The sequence below is a fragment of the Carcharhinus amblyrhynchos genome, chromosome 1 (genome assembly GCF_965287045.1).
Source record: "Carcharhinus amblyrhynchos chromosome 1, sCarAmb.v2.hapA, whole genome shotgun sequence".
In the NCBI taxonomy this organism is placed as follows: domain Eukaryota; kingdom Metazoa; phylum Chordata; class Chondrichthyes; order Carcharhiniformes; family Carcharhinidae; genus Carcharhinus; species Carcharhinus amblyrhynchos.
In genome coordinates this window covers 86,648,655-86,667,309 of record NC_137324.1, presented here as the reverse complement: position 1 = coordinate 86,667,309, position 18,655 = coordinate 86,648,655, and the positions used below count along the sequence as shown (strand labels likewise).

The following is an 18,655-nucleotide window of genomic DNA, read 5'->3' as shown; positions in this document are numbered from 1 at the left end:
GTCCATTCCACACCCCAACCACTCTGAGTAAAGGAAATAATTTTACAGGATGGGAAGGTCACTGGCTGGACCAGCATTTATTGCTTGTCTCTAACTGCCCTCCTTTTCAGAAATATTTGAGAGTCATCCATATTGCTGAGAGTCTGGAGTCACATATAGGCCAGATCATGTAAAAACAGAGATTTCCTTCCTAGTGAACCAGATGGGTAGTTACAACAATCGACAATGGTTTCACGGTCATCATTAGATTTTCAATTACAGATTTTTATTGAATTTAAATTTCACCATCTGGTTTGGCAGGATTTAAACCCCAGTCCTGGGTTACTATTCCAGAGACAATACCACTGCACCACTGTCTCCCCTAAACACAAGCTTAGGACTCTGAATCACTCATCCCGTGATATTACCACTACCCACCATCTCCCTCTTCATCCCTCCTGCTCTTTCAGTTTTCTTACTGTCGGTTTTCAGGTTTCTTCCTGACAATGTAGCACTTTTGAAGCAAAGCCATTTCAGAATTCAAAACTGGGCATCCATGCGACACTATAGGCCGTCAGCAACAGCGGAAATATATGTATACAATCTAACACATCATGGTCTGGCATAACCTCAATCTACCATTACTATCAAGCCAAGGGATCTACCCTGGTTCAATGCAGAGTGCAGATGGGCATGCTGGGATCAGGCATCCCTAAAATGAGGTGCCAACCTGGTGATGCTATAACACAGGACTACACAGGCATGACTAATATCAGAATCAGTAACTGATAGAAATAAGTGATCCCACAACCAACAGATCAAAGCTCTGTTGCCCTGCCATATCCAGTCGTGAATGGTGATGGACAATTAAAAACTAATTGGAGGATGAAGCTTCACAAATTTTGCCACCCTCATTAATGGGAGGATCCCAGCACTTCAGTGCAAAAGATAAGGCTGGAGTATTTGCAACAATCTTCAGCCAGAGGGTCTGAGTGGATGATCCATCTTAGCCTACTCCGGAAATCCCCAGCATCACAGATGTCAATCTTCAGCCAATTCGATGTGCTCCACATGATATCAAAAAACATCTGAAGGCACAGGATACTGCAAAAACTTTGGTTCTGACAGTATGCCAATAGTACTGAAGACTTGTGCTCCAGGACCAGCTGTGCTATTAGCTAAGCCATTCCAGCACAGCAACAACACTGGCACCTTGCCAGAAATGTGCAAAAAGTACACAAAAAGCAAGACACATCCAACTTGACAAATTCCTGCACCGTCTGCCTACTCTCAATTATTAGCATTGGAAGGATTGATGATACAATAAAGCAGCACATAGTCAGCAATAACCTGCTCACCGACACTCAGTTTGGGTTCTGCCTGGGTCACTCAGCTGGAAATATTTGAGATGGTCATCTCATGTTACAGCACATTAAACCATTAGCAAGTAACTAAATACTGAAAAATATACTGGCTGCGTGCACCAACAATAAATAATAGTAATCCCTATATGGTGCAATAGTGGTGAATTAAATGTGCAACATAGTTGTCTATTTTCAAAAGAAAAGATTAATAAATAAAACTAAGGGCACAGAAAGTCATATGGCAGCAGGAGGCTGTTGCTATAATGGAAACCTGGCTACAGGAAGGGCAAAATTGGCAGCTCAATATCGCTGGATATACAGTTTTCAAGCAGACTAGAGTGGATGATAAGGGGGGGGCAGGGGGGCATTAAAGATTAAAGAATCAAATGCAGTTGTGAGAAGAAATGACATACCAAACAGCTTAACGAATGAGGTTTTCTGGGTTCAGCCTAGAATTAAAAAGGAGCACATTATAGACACCCAACTAGTGAGAGGGAAACAGGAGAACATACATGTAGAAAATTTTCTGCCTGTAGGGATAAGGGGGCAATAATAGTAGGAGACTTTGACTATCCCTTAATCAACTGGTTTTTGAACAATATAAGAGGCAACATTGTTGGAAAAAAAACATATACTGTGTCCAGGATTTTTTTTTAAAACAATACATGACAAGCCCAATGACAGGGAGACACAATATAGTCTTGGGAAATGAGGTGGGCAAGTGGGTGAAGTGGCAGTGAGCGAAGTGGCAGTAGGCAACCATATCAGGGATAGTAGCCACAATTCAGTTGGATTTAGTCTTATTATGGAAAAGGACGGGGTAAATCAGAAGTAGAAGTTTTAAATGTGGGGTGTGTGAAATTATACAAAACTGCGAAGTGATTTGGATGAAGTAGACTGGACAAGAATATTAAAGGATAAATCAGTGGTAGACCAGTGGGAAGCTCTAATAACTGAGATCCTTTTGGATGTCCCCTCCAAAAATAAGAATGGTGCTGCCAAATCTAGGCCCTCATGGTCGTCTAGAAAAATACAGGGGAAGATTAAACAGAAAAATAAAGCTTATGATAGTCACAAAAAACACAGCACTGCAGATAGCTTAGAGGAGAATTGAAAGTATAGGGATCAAGTGAATAGAAGAAATAAGGAAGTCAAAGAGAGCATGAAAAAATATTAAGAAGCAAGATCAAGGAAAACCCAAAAGATGTTTTACTAGTTTATAAAAAGCAAAAGGCAAGTTAAGGAGAAAGTGGGACCTATCAGAGATAAAGAAGGAAACTTACATGCAGATGCAGAGAATATGGGAAGAGTTTTAAGTATTCTTTTTGTCTCCATATTCACAAGGTAAGGGGCAATGCATATATAGTAATCCAAGTGGAACAGTGTGAAGTATTGGATAAAATATTCATAACAAAAAAGGAACTGTTAGAGGAGTTGGAATCCTTGGAAGTGGAACTTTGCAGGGCCGAATGTTCCCTAGGATGTTGAAGGTGGTCAGGGAGGAAATAACTGATGCTCTTAAGATTATTTTCCAATCTTCACTAGACATAAGAGAGGACTTGAAGAATGCAAATGTGGTTCCATTGTTTAAAAAGGGTACAATGTAAAAGCCAAACAATTATAGGTCGGTTAGTCTTACTTTAGTGGTGGGCAAATTGTTGGAATCAATCCTGAGAGACTTTCACTTAGAAAGGCATGGACTAGTCAGGGGCAGTCATGACTTTGTTAAAGGAATGTTAAGCCTTACAAATTTGATAGAATTCTTTGGAAGAAGAAGTGACAAAGAGGATTGATGAAGATAGTTCAGTGGATTTTGTTTACCTGGATTTTAGTAATGCATTTGACAAGGTTGAACATGGCAGACCGGTCAAAAAGATCAAAGCTTGTGGGATACAGAGTAATGTGGCAAATTGGATTCAAAATTGGATTAGTAACAGGAAATAGAGGGTAATGGTTGATGGCTGCCCTCAAGAATGGAAAGGTGTTCCAAGTGATTTTCCGCAGGGCTCAGTGTCGGGAACCTTGCATGTATTTTACATATTAATGGTTTGGACTTGAACGTAAGGGGCACAATTGGGAAATTTGCAGATGACATAAAAATTGGCTGTGCAGTGGATAATGTAGAGGACAGCTGTAAACTCCAAGATGATATAGATGGATTGGAGGTGTGGGCAGTTAAGTGGCAGATCATAGAATGTTACGGTGCAGAAGGAAGTCATTCAGCCCATCAAGTACTCACTGACCGCTGTCCCACCCAGGCCCTATCCCCACAACCTCAAGTATTTACCCTGTTAATCCCCTGACACTAAGGGGCAATTTAGGATGGCCAAACTATCTAACCCGTACATCTTTGGACTGTGAGAACAAACCGCTGCATCCAAAGGAAACTCACGCAGACACGGGGAGAATGTGCAAACTCCACACGGGCAATGACCCAACCTGGATCCTTGGCACTCTGAGGCAGCAGTGTTAACCGCTGCGCCGCCCATGGAATTCAATTCTGATAAGTGTGAGGTAATACATATGGGGAGGTCTAGCAGTAAAAGGGGATACAAAATAAATAAGAATATACTGAGAGTGGTTGAAGAAGTGAGAGATTTCATTTGCAAGTGCACAGGTCCCTATAGGTAGAGTAGTACAGGTAAATAAGGCATATGCAATGCTCTCCTTCATTGACAGAGGAACAGAATACAGGTAGGGATAAAATGATGGAACTGTATAGGACGCTGGCAAGGCCATAACTGGAGTACTGTGTGCAGTTCTGGTCACATCACAGGAAGGACATGATTGCTCTGGAGTGCAGAGAAGATTTACTAGAATGCTGTCAGGGCTGGAGGATTGTATCTGTGAGGAAAGAGGAGAGAGGTTGGAATTATTTTGCTTGGAACAGAGAAGGCTGAGGGGTGACAAAATTTTGAGGGGAAGGGATAGCGTAGTTAGGAGGAACCTGTTTCCCTTGGCAAAGTGTTCAAAAACTAGGGGTCACAGATTCAAATCAAGTGGCAGAAGGATTAGATGGGACATGGGGAAAAATCTTTTTACGCAGTAGGCTGTGGGTATCTGGAATTCACTGCCTGAGTTGATGGTGGAAAAAGACTCAAAATTCTTTTAAAAAGTACCTGGATCTGCTTTAAGTGCCATAAGCTACAGTGCTATGTATGAGCTGTATGCAGGAAAATGGGATTATAAAGAACAGCTGGGTGCCTTTGAGTTGCCATGGACAAGATGAACTGAATGGCCTCCTTCTGTGCTATATCATTTCTATGGTTCTAAATAGAATGGAGGTTACTCAAATTTTAGGCAAATAAATTAACATGACTCTCCTCAAAAAAAAAGACAGGAACATGTTGAAAAATTATAGGTCAATTAATATTAATTGTATTCTAATAAAGTCTGAGGAAAGAACTATAAGGGACATTGGTTAATCAGAGTTGGTCACCAGAAGTTTGTGAAAAGCAAGTAGTTGTGCTTTCTCAAACTTATAAATTGTTTTTTGAAGAAGTGAGAAAGGATAAACATAGGAAATCAATGGATATGTTTAAATTTTGAAAAAATATTTGATAGGATGCCACTTAATCCTGTTTTGCTTCGAGTTACTTAACATATCACTCGATTACTGATGTATACATGGGCATATGCATGTATTCAGAGTACATTATTATTCATCTGACAATGTTATGATACAATTCTTCAATTATTTATCTCCAGAATGCAAAAAAAATTCCAACAGTGCATTTTCTCTGTAATGTTACTCACTGGAAAATCTTCGAAGAGTAGATGCTAATACAGTCATGTACTAGATATCAATGGAGTATATCTACTTCTTAAAGTTGTATGATTCATTAATTCTGGAGATTGAATCTGGAATTTTGTTCAAATTCCAGATGCAAAGCAATTCTTAAAATACTTAAAGACAGGAGCATATCCATATCGGGGAAAACGTCTAAATGGTGAAAATAAACTTTTTGAATCTAGCTCTGAATACTTACTCTGGTATTAAAGGAGATTAAGGAGACATTCCTGATAACAGATTGAATTGTACTGAGCCTCAAAATCCAACAACGTTCCCCTTTAAAAATTTAGTTTTGTATCATTAACTTTTCTCGAATTGTTGAAAGAAATTTGAAATGGTTATTTCATGTTACAGCACATTAAAGCATTAGCAAGTAACTAAATACTGAAGAACTACACTGGTCGCACGCATCCAATTGTAAATAACAGCAGTCCCTACACAGTGCAACAGGAGTCAATTAAATGTACAACATTGCTGTCCATTTTCAAAAATAAAAGCTGAATAAATAAAATCTTTCACATAATCGTTGTCCTGACAAAGAAGCCATATGCAGAAAGTTTGATGCTAAAGTTCAGAAATGGCGGTGAATCAACACTGACCTTTGCCTCTGGATCACTGTTGATAGTACAGGAACCATCTTCCTCGGACTGTGGTACTGTTCTGTGGACGCAATTGGGAGCATTAGTACTTAAACAGCAAACAATGTAAAAGGAAGATATCACTGCACTGTAAATTTCAATAGACCAACACTTTTAAAATATTGCCCCTTACCTCAATTTTAGAGAAGCATAGCGCAGAGTTGCTCCCTCAAACTCTTTCAGACTTGGGTCTGGGTTCACAGTGGCAGCATGGAGATCCTATGACAAGAGAATTCCCTCTTAATTTTAAAGAAAATTCAAATAAAAATCTGCACCATTTGAAAATCATTACAACATTTTCAAAATGTCGGGCTCAGTTACATACTCACTAAGTTATGAGCATTGGGGAATGGAACCCATCTCGCAATTTTGACATTCAAGGACAGCATCATGAACATCAGGCACGTCACATATTAAAAAGGGACAAACTTGAGAACAGTTTATTCTACTAAACCAGGGACATTCTTTTCTGCTTTCCACATTAGTCATCTTTCTGGCTTCTCTGAATGAGATTGCCAAATTAGGGCCAAATAATTGAGAGTTCTGCACTGTGGGCTTATGGTTACTGAACACATATATAGACTTGTAATCAACAACGATAGGAGACCTTCAACTGTAACAAGGGTATTAATTGGATTCTAACCTGAATCTCAATAATGAATGGGAGTCTAATAACCTACTGCGCTACCCACTATGGCAAATCTTACTATATATTCTTACAAGTTCCCAACGTAGAATGAGAAGGCTTTACTTCATTATGTGGTTTTCACAGGAAAAATGGACCTAGTCACATAAGAGTGCTAAATGAAGAATTGGACAATCTAAACTAGCTTCGGGTGGTGATGAATCTACAAGGCAAGGCTGCTCACAGCTTTGGCATTAATTGGTAAATGTCACCCAGGGAGGCCTCAAGGCTGGAAAATGTGAGAAACAGGACAATTCATGCTGATGCAGTTGGGATATTTTTCCTCAGCTTTAGTTAATTCACCCTACTGAGACAGATGTAGTGTTTTTTTCTTCCCAAACCAAATATGTAAGTGTACAGATTAATTCTGAACAATTCAGGGTTAGGAAGGAAGCATAGATTAAGTACTTAGACACCAGAGGAGTGTAAGATAAGAAGGGGCATAAATAGATTAGGAGGGAAGTTCAAAAAATAAATAGGAAGCCAAAGAGGAACTATGAAGTTAAATTATCCAGGAATAGAATAAAAAAAGTAAGATACATTACAGGCACAATAATAACAAAGGAAGGTTATGATGGGAATAGGACTATTAATGGATAGACAAAATAATACCACAGGTAATGATAGATGACAGAAATATTAAACAATCATTTTACTTTGGATATTTAGCAGGGAGCTATAACAGGTAGCCAATGTATTGAATGATGAAGTGAACAATGAGATAAATAAAAAAGGGGATATATTGAACAGGCTAAACAAACTCAAATAAGAAAAAGCACCTAACACAGATGGACTGCAAACTACAAATAATCTAGGGAAGAGAAAGCAGGAGCAATATCACTCACATTTCTTGGTTAAGAAAAGAACTAACAAATGGACAATTTAATTCCTATGTTTAATAAGTGGGACAGAGCATGTCTAGCAAGTAATAGGCCAATCAGCTTAGCATCAGTGGTAAAAAAAAGTAACAATGAATAGTCAACATGCATTCCAAAAGAGAAGTTTTATTTAATTTTTGAAGGAAGTAAGAGGGAGAGAGTATACAGTGGGAAAGCAGTAAATGTAATTTATCTGGATTTTCAAAAGTTTTCGATAAAATGGCCCATGATAGACTGATAAGGACAGACAATGTGGATTCAGAGTACAAGTGGTAGAAGAGATTGCTTGTTGACTCCAAGGCACATGGCAAAGAATGGAAGTGAAGAAATGGAATGTTCACAAAGTAAAAGGTGGAAAGTGGTCCAAGGATCATTGTTGGGACCACTGCTGCTCACAGTTTACGTAACAAGTTGGACTGTTAGGACTGTTGGAATCAAAAATGCAATTTCTTAGTCTGCCAATGACACCACACTGGGAAATGATCAACACTGAGGAGGACTGCAAAAAATTGCAGGAGGACATTATTGGTGGTTATTTTCCAGACGTCGCTGGATTCCGGGGAAGTGCCGGAGGATTGGAAAACGGCTAATGTTACGCCGTTGTTTAAGAAGGGTGCCAGGCAAAAGGCGGGGAATTACAGGCCGGTTAGTTTAACGTCTGTGGTAGGTAAAATGTTAGAATCCGTCATTAAGGAGGAAATTGCGAGGCATCTTGAAGGGAATTGCTTGATAGGGCAGACGCAACACGGTTTCATTAAAGGGAAGTCGTGTCTGACAAATTTACTGGAGTTCTATGAGGATGTGTCTAGGGCGGTGGATAGAGGAGAGCCGGTGGATGTGGTCTTTCTGGATTTTCAGAAGGCGTTTGATAAGGTACCTCACAAGAGGTTACTGCAGAAGGTCAGAGGACATGGAGTTGGGGGTAGGGTGTTAGCGTGGATAGAGGATTGGTTGTCAAATAGGAGGCAGAGAGTGGGGGTCAATGGGTGCTATTCGGATTGGCGGTTGGTGACTAGTGGGGTGCCCCAGGGGTCGGTGCTGGGGCCTCAGCTATTTACCATTTATATAGATGATCTGGAGGAGGGAACCGAGTGTAGGGTGTCGAAATTTGCTGATGACACCAAGATTGGGGGAAAGGCAAATTGTGCGGAGGGTGTGGAGAGTCTGCAGAAGGATCTAGATAGGCTGGGCGAATGGGCCAGGAAATGGCAAATGGAATTTAATGTTGGCAAGTGTGAGGTGGTCCACTTTGGTAGGAAGAATGGTAGGAAGGACTATTACTTACGTGGCGAAAAACTGCAGCAGGCAACGGTGCAGAGGGACCTCGGGGTCCTTGTGCATGAGTCGCAAAAACCCAGCCTGCAGGTGCAGCAGGTGGTCAGGAAGGCGAATGGGATGCTGGCCTTCATAGCGAGGGGGATTGAATATAAAAGTAGGGAGGTCTTGCTGCAGCTGTATAGGGCATTGGTGAGGCCGCAGCTGGAGTACTGTGTGCAGTTTTGGGCGCCGCACCTGCGCAAGGATATTTTGGCCTTGGAGGGAGTGCAGAGGAGGTTTACTAGGCTGATACCGGAGTTGAGGGGGTTGAGCTATGAGGAGAGGCTGAATAAACTAGGCTTGTACTCGTTAGAGTTTAGAAGAATGAGGGGAGATCTCATTGAGACGTATAAGATGATGAATGGGATGGATAGGATAGAGGTGGAAAGACTCTTCCCGCTCAAAAAAGACAGTAGGACTAGGGGGCACAGCCTCAAGATAAAGGGGGGGCGGTTCAGAACGGAGTTGAGGAGGAACTTCTTCACTCAAAGGGTGGTGAATCTCTGGAATTCTCTGCCCGTTGAAGTGGTGGAGGCTGCCTCGCTAAATATTTTTAAGAAGCGGGTTGATGGGTTTTTGATAAGAGAGGGGATTAAGGGTTATGGGGAGAGGGCGGGAAAGTGGAACTGAGCCACGACAGATCAGCCATGATCTTATTGAATGGCGGGGCAGGCTCGAAGGGCCAGATGGCCTACTCCTGCTCCTATTTCTTATGTTCTTATGTTCTTATTATTAACTTGCAGAATAGCAAATAAAATTCAACAAAGATAGATGCGAGATAGTACGCTTTGGTAGGCAAAAAAGGGAGGTCACCCCCTGAGGTGTAAACAACAGAAGACACCAGACCAGTTAATAAAATGAATCTGTCACTTCTACTCTCTTTGAATTCATCAGACAGTGCGTGATTTTTGTCATTTCCTTGGCAGTTGACATCTTGAGCCAAAAGCAGCATCCAGACAGGGACTAGAACCCGGGACCCTCAAGATTAAGATCTGGTGCTCTTACTGATTGTACTATCAGGGCTCCAAGAAGCAAAGGGACCTTGGAGTACAAATACGTCGATCATTAAAAGTTGCACAATGGTTAGCAAGGCCATTGAAAAAAATCAAACCACTAACCATAATCTCTCGAGGGGAGAATTGCACAGCAGAAAAATATTAAATCTATATCAAACTTTGGGTAGACCACATAATGTACTGCACACAATTCTGTTTGCCAAGGAGACATTGGAGGGGCTAGCAAGAAGATTTGAGGATATTGGGAATACGTGGATGTATGAATCAGGAAAGGATTGAAAGACCAAGTCTCTTTTCTTCAGAAAAAAGGCAGCTGAGGAGTGACCTAAAAAAAATTTTCAAAATTACAAAGAATTTGAGTTAGAGACTGTTCCCATTTGTATGGCAGAGCACAAATAGAGACCATGAATGTAAGATAATCACCAAGAAAACAAATATGGAATTCAGAGGAAAGTTCTTTACCCAATAAGTAGTTGGAATTTGGAACTCATGACCACAGCAAGTGGTTGAAGCAAACTGGGGTGGCACAGTAGCACAGTGGTTAGCACTGCTGCTTCACAGCTTAAGGGGCCTGTGTTCAATTCCCAGCTTGGGTTGCTGTCTTTGTGGAGTTTGCACATTCTCCTGTGTCTGCGTGGGTTTCCTCCCACAATCCAAAGATGCTTTGCAGGCTGGGTTAACTGGCCATGCTAAAATTGCCCCTTAGTGTCCTCAGATGCGCAGTTTACAGGAATTAGCGGCTAAGTGTGTACGGATATGGGGTAGGGGCCTGGGTGGGATTGTGGTTGGTGTAGACTCAATGGGCCCAATGGTCTCTTTCTGCACTGTAGGGTTTCTATGATTCTATGAAATTATATTGACTTAAGGGGAAGCTAAACAAGCATATGAGGGAGATGGGAATAAATGATTGCTGTGATAGATTTGGATGAAGAGAAGATAGGAGGAGGCTTGAGTGGAGCATAAACACTGCCGTGACTCGCCAACTTTAAGGGCATTCAAATGGTCATTGGATAGACATACCGATAATATTGGAACAGTTTAGCTTAGAGGGTCATTAGATCAGTTCCACTGGTCAGCGCAATATTGAGTGCCGAAGGGCCTGTATTGCGCCGTAATGTTCTATGTTCTATGGTCTGTTTGGACCAAAATAGACTGTTTCTGTGTTGTATGTACTATATAATTTGTGGACAAAATTTCAATTTGGCAGCATTTCCCCAAATACATAAAACTAGATGCAGTATCACATTTTGGGGATTGGACTATACCAGAACAGCTTTAGGAAATTGATTGCTCCCGTTCTATCCAACCCACTCAGGTAATCAATACAAAACAAACTGCTTCAAAAATGGAAAATAACTTGATGGAGTTTTGACTAATTAGAAAACAGTACTGTACACACTGCAAAACTTAATGTATCCTCTCCAATTCCTGATGCAATAGAAACAGAAATACGGCCAAACGCAACAGGCACCCTGCCTCACGTGTGCTTAACACTATTTACAAATATGTAAAAGACGCTATAGCAGTGTCTGATTCCCACAAATGTCATGTAAGCGAAATACATTTCAACAACCAATAATTATCACAATGGAGAAAAGTGAAATGTGCAGAAAAATCCAGATTTTGCCATTTTGCTCCAAACATCTTCATAACTGACATTCAAAATGTGTTTTGCTGAAGAAACTGCTTTGAATGTGTCCATTATCTTTATTGAAAAACTAAAACACAGAACAAAGAAAGAACCTCAAAAAACTGAGGCAATTCAAAAAAACAGCAATGGATGAGGCATGAAAATTATATTTTAAAATCCAAGTAAAGGAATGAGTGAACCATCTCCAGTTCTGATGCCATGGCAAAAATTGAACAATAGTCAAAAAGTAATGGCTTTAATACAATGATTACAAAAGGAAGAGGTAAAGGTTGCAATATATTGGAACAATATGTTTGTAACTTTGGAGAAACAAATAAAGTGGTACTCTAACTAGAACGACAAATTCAACTTTTATTCCTATTCATTAACTCCCCATTAGTTTGGGCATTAGTAAACAATACAGGACATTTAGTTTTGGAAAGGGTTTCAGAAAGTGATAACAATTTACGTCACGCGTCACCTTCTCCTTGCAATCAGCATTAGCCATCAGTGCATCAAACTTGAAGTAAGTATGCCACAGGCTAAAGTTATGGTAACTATAATTTGCAAGTTAAGGTCATAAATACAAGTTAGCTACTGATAAAATTTACTTTCATCAAGATGTTTCATATTGTCTCATGCACAGACCTTAGAGCTTTTTGTTTTTTCAAGAGCTTCAATCTTACCAGAATTGATGTTAAGTAAGCTCCAGAGAGAAGTCAACTTAATTTAAACACCAACTGGTAATAACACTTGGGAATCCAATCATATTCTACTTGGAACATTTGCCACAGCACATACCCAGGAAAAAGAACGGGTTAAGTTTTTAAAAAGTTAACATAGTTGCAATTCTCTTAATCCTCAAAAACCACATGAAAAAGTCATAAAACACTAATATTCGTATAAACTTGTTTGCCCACTCAAGGCATAGCAAGGTGACAGCTGCCATCACAGCATGTATTGAATGTGTAAATTAACAGTGAATTGCATTATATAAATCAGAAGAGTCCGAACTATTTTGTACCACAGGTTGTTATTTCATCCCCACGAACCCAAATCCAGTAAAAGTTTTAAAACTTACAAATACCATGTTGTTGTTTTGATTTAGTTAACACTTCAGTGCTATTGAATGGTTTAATTACTTGCTGCTTAGTACATATACTCAAGTTAATTTGAATATTAAATTGCATTGGAATTATAAAACTAATTTTTTTTTGGAAGAATATGCTAGCTGAATAATATTCATAAAATACTTGCCTTCCAAATGTCACTATTAATCTTTCCACCATTCAGCACAGCAAAATCAGTCCATGGTTTCTAGATACACAATTAATCACAGAGGAAGGGACACATATGCATAAAAACAGAAAAAAGGACAAGGTTAGGACACTAAAGCAGTTAGTGGATCAGCTTCTAAACACTACAGTAACATTTCTATTAAAAACTACTGGCTTTTAACAAGATTTGTGGTTAATGATTTACCGTGTTTACAATCCCATGCAACGAACTCTAAACTAAACACACATACAACGGAGACAATTATGACGAATAAAAGAGGAACACAAAATTGCATTAACATACACCTGATTCCAGCTCTTAGAAACATTTCCTAGTGTTTCACACAGTAATGTTGTTATCAAGGCTGATGTGGCAGTTACATTGTAGACAGCAAGATCCAACAAGTAGCAATGATAGAATTACTAGTTAATTGATTTTTGGTGGTGTTGGTTGAAAGCAATGTTTGCCAGGAAGCTGGGAAAATTCCTGCTCTTTGAAAGATGCCAGGAGATTTAATAAAACCTAATAATAGACACAAGGATTGCGGTGTATGATTAATCCACACCTCTTTAAAGTTATGCAGGGAGCACTCAGACATTGTGCTTTCCGCTTATTTCCATAATTGTGGTGTGCAGCCCAGCACTAAGCACGTCACTGTGTGGCTGCATGTTCAGCAGGGACCCAAGTTCATGTAAGGTTGGTGGCAATTAAAGCCAGTCAGCACCTCTTAAAAAGGTTGAAGGATATTCTAGTAGCAGCAGCTTATTCATCTGTCTGGGAAATAGATTGGAAGAACTTTCTTGGTAGTTTCAGAAATAGAAAAGGATTTAAAACTCCATTTAAATTAGTAAATAATAGCAGCTGTGAAGTGGTAGACTCCATAAGTGCAGAGGTTGACCATGCACGTAACAATGGCAGAATGGTATTAATGGTAGATTTTAACTTCCATGTAGAATGGGATGAACTGACCCGTGTATGTCACCAAAGTATTAAATTTCCTGAGTGTGTCCAGGATAGTTTTCTGCAGCAATATGTCATTGAATCAACAAGGAGGCATTTTGTAATAGATTTAGTAATTAGTAAGGAACCAGATTTAGTTAACAGCTTAATGGTACATAAATATTTATCTAATAGCAATCATAATATGATAGATAGTGTTCAACCTGGTGCTTGGAAGCAGGAGATGCAAAACAGCTGTGAAGATTCTGAATTTAAGCAAGACAGATTCAAGTGGGATGAGACAAGGAATATCCACTACAAATGGGACAAATTCTGTTAACGTGACAGAAGATCTGTAGAAGGTGTTCAAAAACAAATCTGATGTGACACGGAACCAATTTATACCCTTAAAGGACAAAACTTCTACTTGCCAAAAAGGACAGCCACTGATATCTAAAAAGGTAAGCAGTGATATTAAACTAAGATGAAAAACATTCAGATACCCAAAAAAAAACAGATTCTGGCAAATAGGAAAGATACAGAGAACAGAAAAAAAATGACAAAACAAATAATAACTACTGGAAGGAAGCATAAAAATATTACAAGGGATATCAACTATATTTTAAACAGTTACAGGAAGGAGAGCGAGATCAAGGACAAAGTGGACACCTTGAAACATGATAACAGTGACATTGTCCATCATTTCCTATTTTCATTGACAGACTGAATAATTATATTGCATCAATATTTACAGCAATGGAAGAAGTCTGCATGTTAAAGTCCCAAAGAATATAATACTGAATTAGGACAGGGATTCACCAAAACTAATGCAAATAAGAGTAACAAAGAAAATAATGGCACAAAAGAATTACAAATCCCAGATGATTTAAAAGGCATTAGGGGAGAACATTGTAGATGCATTAACTATAAATCGATCAAAGTTTTCTTGACTCGGATCCGGTTCATTGCGATTGAAAAATTGCACATCAATTCATTATTTGAAAAGGGTGAGAAACCACAGAATGGTTAATACACCAATAGACATAATAGACCAATTAGCCTCAACATCTGTTGCAGAGAAAATACTAGAATCTATAATTAAAGATAATGTGACTGAACACCTTAAATTTTCAGCTGATCAGAAAGCACAAAGGTTGGCTCAAGCCTGACAGGTTTGATTTACTTTTTTAATGTGGTGACTGAAGTTATTTCTATAGGCTGCTAGATAGCATTTGATAAAATCCCTCCTGGTCCCTAGCTAAATACATAGCTAAAGTTGAAGCTCACAGGCAAATTATTGATCTGGTTAGGAAACTGATTGAGCAATGGAGACAGTGTAGTAGCAATAACGGGCAGGCAACCTAATTGGCAAAAAGTGACCAGGAGAGCCCCATTAGTGCTACATAATACGTCAAGGGAGAGCAGCATGCCACCACCAGAAGGGAAATACATTGTGTGATCCATTCTCAGTTTCACTTTGACCTGTGAGCAGAACACAGCACACACAACTCTGAGGATGATGTCTTCAAAATTTCTATCCATGTATATACATTCTCACGTGCCTATTCTTACACAATCCTTTGAGAGCATTTGCTGCCTTTATATCATTATAAAAACACAACAGTAAAGATGTGTTGGGGCCTCAACTATTCACTGTCTTCATGATTGACTTAAATGATGGGATAGAAAACTACATGTCCAAATATGTCTCATCCACAAAGACAGGCATGATGGTAAACAACGTAGATGAAAAGAGATCGTGGTAGGTTAAATTATTGGTAAAAATTGTGATGAATGGATTGCAATGTAGACAAAAATGAAGTCATCCAATTTGAACCCAAAACGGATAACAGGATAGAGTAATTTCAAAATAGTGAAGGTCGTAAGAACTAGGAGAAGAAGTGGGCCATCTGGCCCCTTGAGCCTGCTCCGCCATTCAATAAGATCATGGTTGATCTCTTTGTGGACTCAGCTCCACTTACCCACCCACTCACCATAATCCTTAATTCCTTTATAGTGTTCAAAAATTTATCTATTCTTGTCTTAAAAACATTCAATGAGGTAGCCTCAATTGCTTCACTGAGCAGGCAATTCCACAGATTCACATCCCTTTGGGTGAAGAAGTTCCTCCTCAATCTGTTTCCCTTATTTTGAGGCCATGCCCTCTAGTTCTAGTTTCACCTGCCAGTGAAAACAACTTCCCTGCTTCTATCTTATGTATTCCCTTCATAATCTTGTATGTTTCTATAAGATCTCCCCTCATTCTTATGAATTCCAATGAGTATAACCGCAGTCTACTCAGTCTCTCCTCATACGCCAACCCTCTCAACTCTGGAATCAACCTACTGAATCTCCTCTGCACGCCCTCCAGTGCCAGTATATCCTTTCTCAAGTAAGGAGACCAAAACTACACAGTACTCCAGGTGCGGCCTTACCACTACCTTATACAGCTACAACATAATGTCACTATTTTTAAACTCCATCCCTCTAGCAATGAAGGACAAAATTCCATTTGCTTTCTTAATTAACTGCTGCACCTGCAAACCAACTTCTAGTGATTCTTGCAAAAGGACACTCGGGTCCCTCTGCACAGCAGCATGCTGCAATTTTTTACTATTTAAATAATAGTCCATTTTGCTGTTATTTTTACCAAAATGGATGACCTCACATTTACCAACATCGCACTCCCATCTGCCAGACCCTCGCCCACTCAGACTATCTATATCCCTTTGCCGACTTTCAGCATCCTCTGCACACTTTGCTCTGCCATTCATCTTAGTGTCATCTGCGAATTTTGACACACTACACTTGGTCCCCAACTCCAAATCATCTATGTAAATCGTAAACAATTGCGGTCCTAACATTGGTCCCTGAAGCACATCACTGGTCACTGACTGTCAACCTGAATAACACCCATTTACCCCCATTCTTTGCTTTCTGTTAGTTCACCAATCCATGCCAATACATTACCTGTAACACAATGCACCTTTATCTCATGTAGCAATCTTTGGTGCAGCACCTTGTCAAATCTTTTTAGAAATCTAGATACACCATATCCACAGGTTCTCCATTGTCCACTGCATATGTAATATTCTCAAAGAATTCCACTAAATTAGTCAAACATGACTTTCCCATCATGAATACATACTGCGTCTTACCAATGGCACAATTTATATCCAAATGTCTTGCTATTTTTTTCCTTGATGATAGATTCAAGCAGTTTCCCTACTACAGAAGTTAAGCTAACTGGCCTATAGTTACCCGCCTTTTGTCTACCTCCTTTTTTAAACAGTGGTATCACATTCGCTGTTTTCCAACCTGCGGGAACCAGCCCAGAGTCTAGCAAATTTTGGTAAATTACCACTAGTACATTTACTATTTCTCCCACCATCTCTTTTAGTACCCTGGGATGCATTCCATCAGGACCAGGAGACTTGTCTACCTTTAACCTCATTGCCCAACACTACCTCTTCCATGATAATGATAGTTTCTAGATCCTCACCTGCCATGTCTTCCTGTCATCAAGTTTTGGCATGACATTTGTGTTTTCCACTGTGAAGACTGACAAAATACCTGCTGAATGCTTCAGCCATTTTCTCATTTCCAGTTATTACATCCCCCTTCTCATCCTCTGAAGGACTAATGTTTATTTTAGCCACTCTTTTTCGTTTTATATATTTGCAGAAACTTTTACTATTTGTTTTTAAATTTTGAGCTAGTTTCCTCTCATAATCCATCTTACTTTTCTTTATAGCTTTTTTATGGCTTTCTGTTGACCTTTAAAAGATTTCCCAATCCTCTAGCTTCCCACTAATTTTTACCACATTGAATGCATTTTCTTTCAATCTGATACCTTCCTTTATTTCCTTAGATATCCAGGGCTGATTATCTCTTTTTCTACAGTCCTTCCTTGTCACTGGTATATAAGTTTACTGAGTACTGTGAAAGATCGCTTTGAAAGTCCTCCACTGTTCCTCAATTGTCCCACCTTAAAGGTTTTGCTCTCGGTTTACCTTAGCCAATGCCTCCCTCATCCCTTTGTAGTCTCCTTTGTTTAACCACAAGACACTGGTATTGGATTTTACCTTCTCACACTCCATTTGTATTTTAAATGATCGCTTCTACTGAGATGATCCCTAACTGCAAGATCATTAATTATTCTAGTCTCATTACACAGGACCAGATCTAGGATAGCAAGCTTCCTTGTAGGTTCCATTACATACTGTTCAAGGAAGCTATCGCGGATACATTCTATGAACTTTTCCTCAGGGCTGTCTTGACTGACCTGGTTTGACCAATTGATATGTAGATTAAAATCCCCATGATAATTGCTGTACCATTTTTATATGCATCAGTTATTTCTTTGTTTATTTCTCGCCCCACCATAATGTCATTATTTGGTGGCCTATAGATTAAGCCTATCAGTGACTGTTTTTCCTTACTATTTCTAATTTCCACCCAAATGGATTCAACCTTTTTTTCCATAGAATCTATATCATCTCTCGCTATTGCCCTGATGTCATCCTTAAATATCAGAGCTACACCATCTCCTTTACCTTGCTGTTAGTCCCTCCAAGCAGTCTGATACCCCTGGATACTTAACTCTCAGTCATGACCATCTCACAACCATGTTGCTGTAATGGCCATCAAATCATACTTGTTCGCAATGATTTGTGCCAGCAACTCATTTATCTTGTTTCGAATGCTATGAGCGTTCAGAAAAAGTGCCCTTATGCTAGTTTTTGTACCTTCATTTTGAATTCTAACACTTCAATTAATAACATTTCCTGAGTTCTTCCTTTTAGTTTTTTTCCTGATTTTTGATGTAGTAAGAACATTCTCCCCACATTTTGTCCTTGCTCCCTCCTTCTCAGACTTATTACATCGGTTCCCTGGTATATTAGTTTAAACCCTCCCTAACCGCTATAGTGAACACTCCGCCTAGGACATCAGTCCCAGTCCTGCCCAGGTGTAATCCGTCCAATTTGTACAGTTCCCACCTCCCCCAGAACCAGTCCCAACGCCCCAGGAATCTGAAACCCTCCCCCGACACCATCTCTTTAGCCATGTATTTATCCGATTTATCCTGTCATTTCTATTCTGACTAGCACGTGACAATGGTAGTAATCCAACTTTGA

At 39.5% G+C, this 18,655-nt stretch overlaps 1 protein-coding gene across 12 annotated transcripts in view; it reads right to left on the bottom strand.

Moving 5' to 3' along the window:
- The window catches only part of LOC145342742 (amyloid beta precursor protein binding family B member 2-like), a 338,577-nt gene that overhangs the window by 140,638 nt on the left and 179,284 nt on the right, over nucleotides 1-18,655 (bottom strand). For 10 of the 12 annotated variants that reach the window (XM_080188293.1, XM_080188340.1, XM_080188284.1 and 7 more), the window contains 3 exons: nucleotides 12,558-12,617; nucleotides 5,908-5,993; nucleotides 5,736-5,796 (listed from right to left, as the gene is read on the bottom strand). In XM_080188293.1, coding sequence (XP_080044419.1) covers nucleotides 5,736-5,796; nucleotides 5,908-5,993; nucleotides 12,558-12,617 — 207 coding nt within the window. The remainder of the gene's footprint in view (nucleotides 1-5,735; nucleotides 5,797-5,907; nucleotides 5,994-12,557; nucleotides 12,618-18,655) is intronic. The other 2 variants (XM_080188302.1, XM_080188312.1) reach the window with 1 other exon arrangement.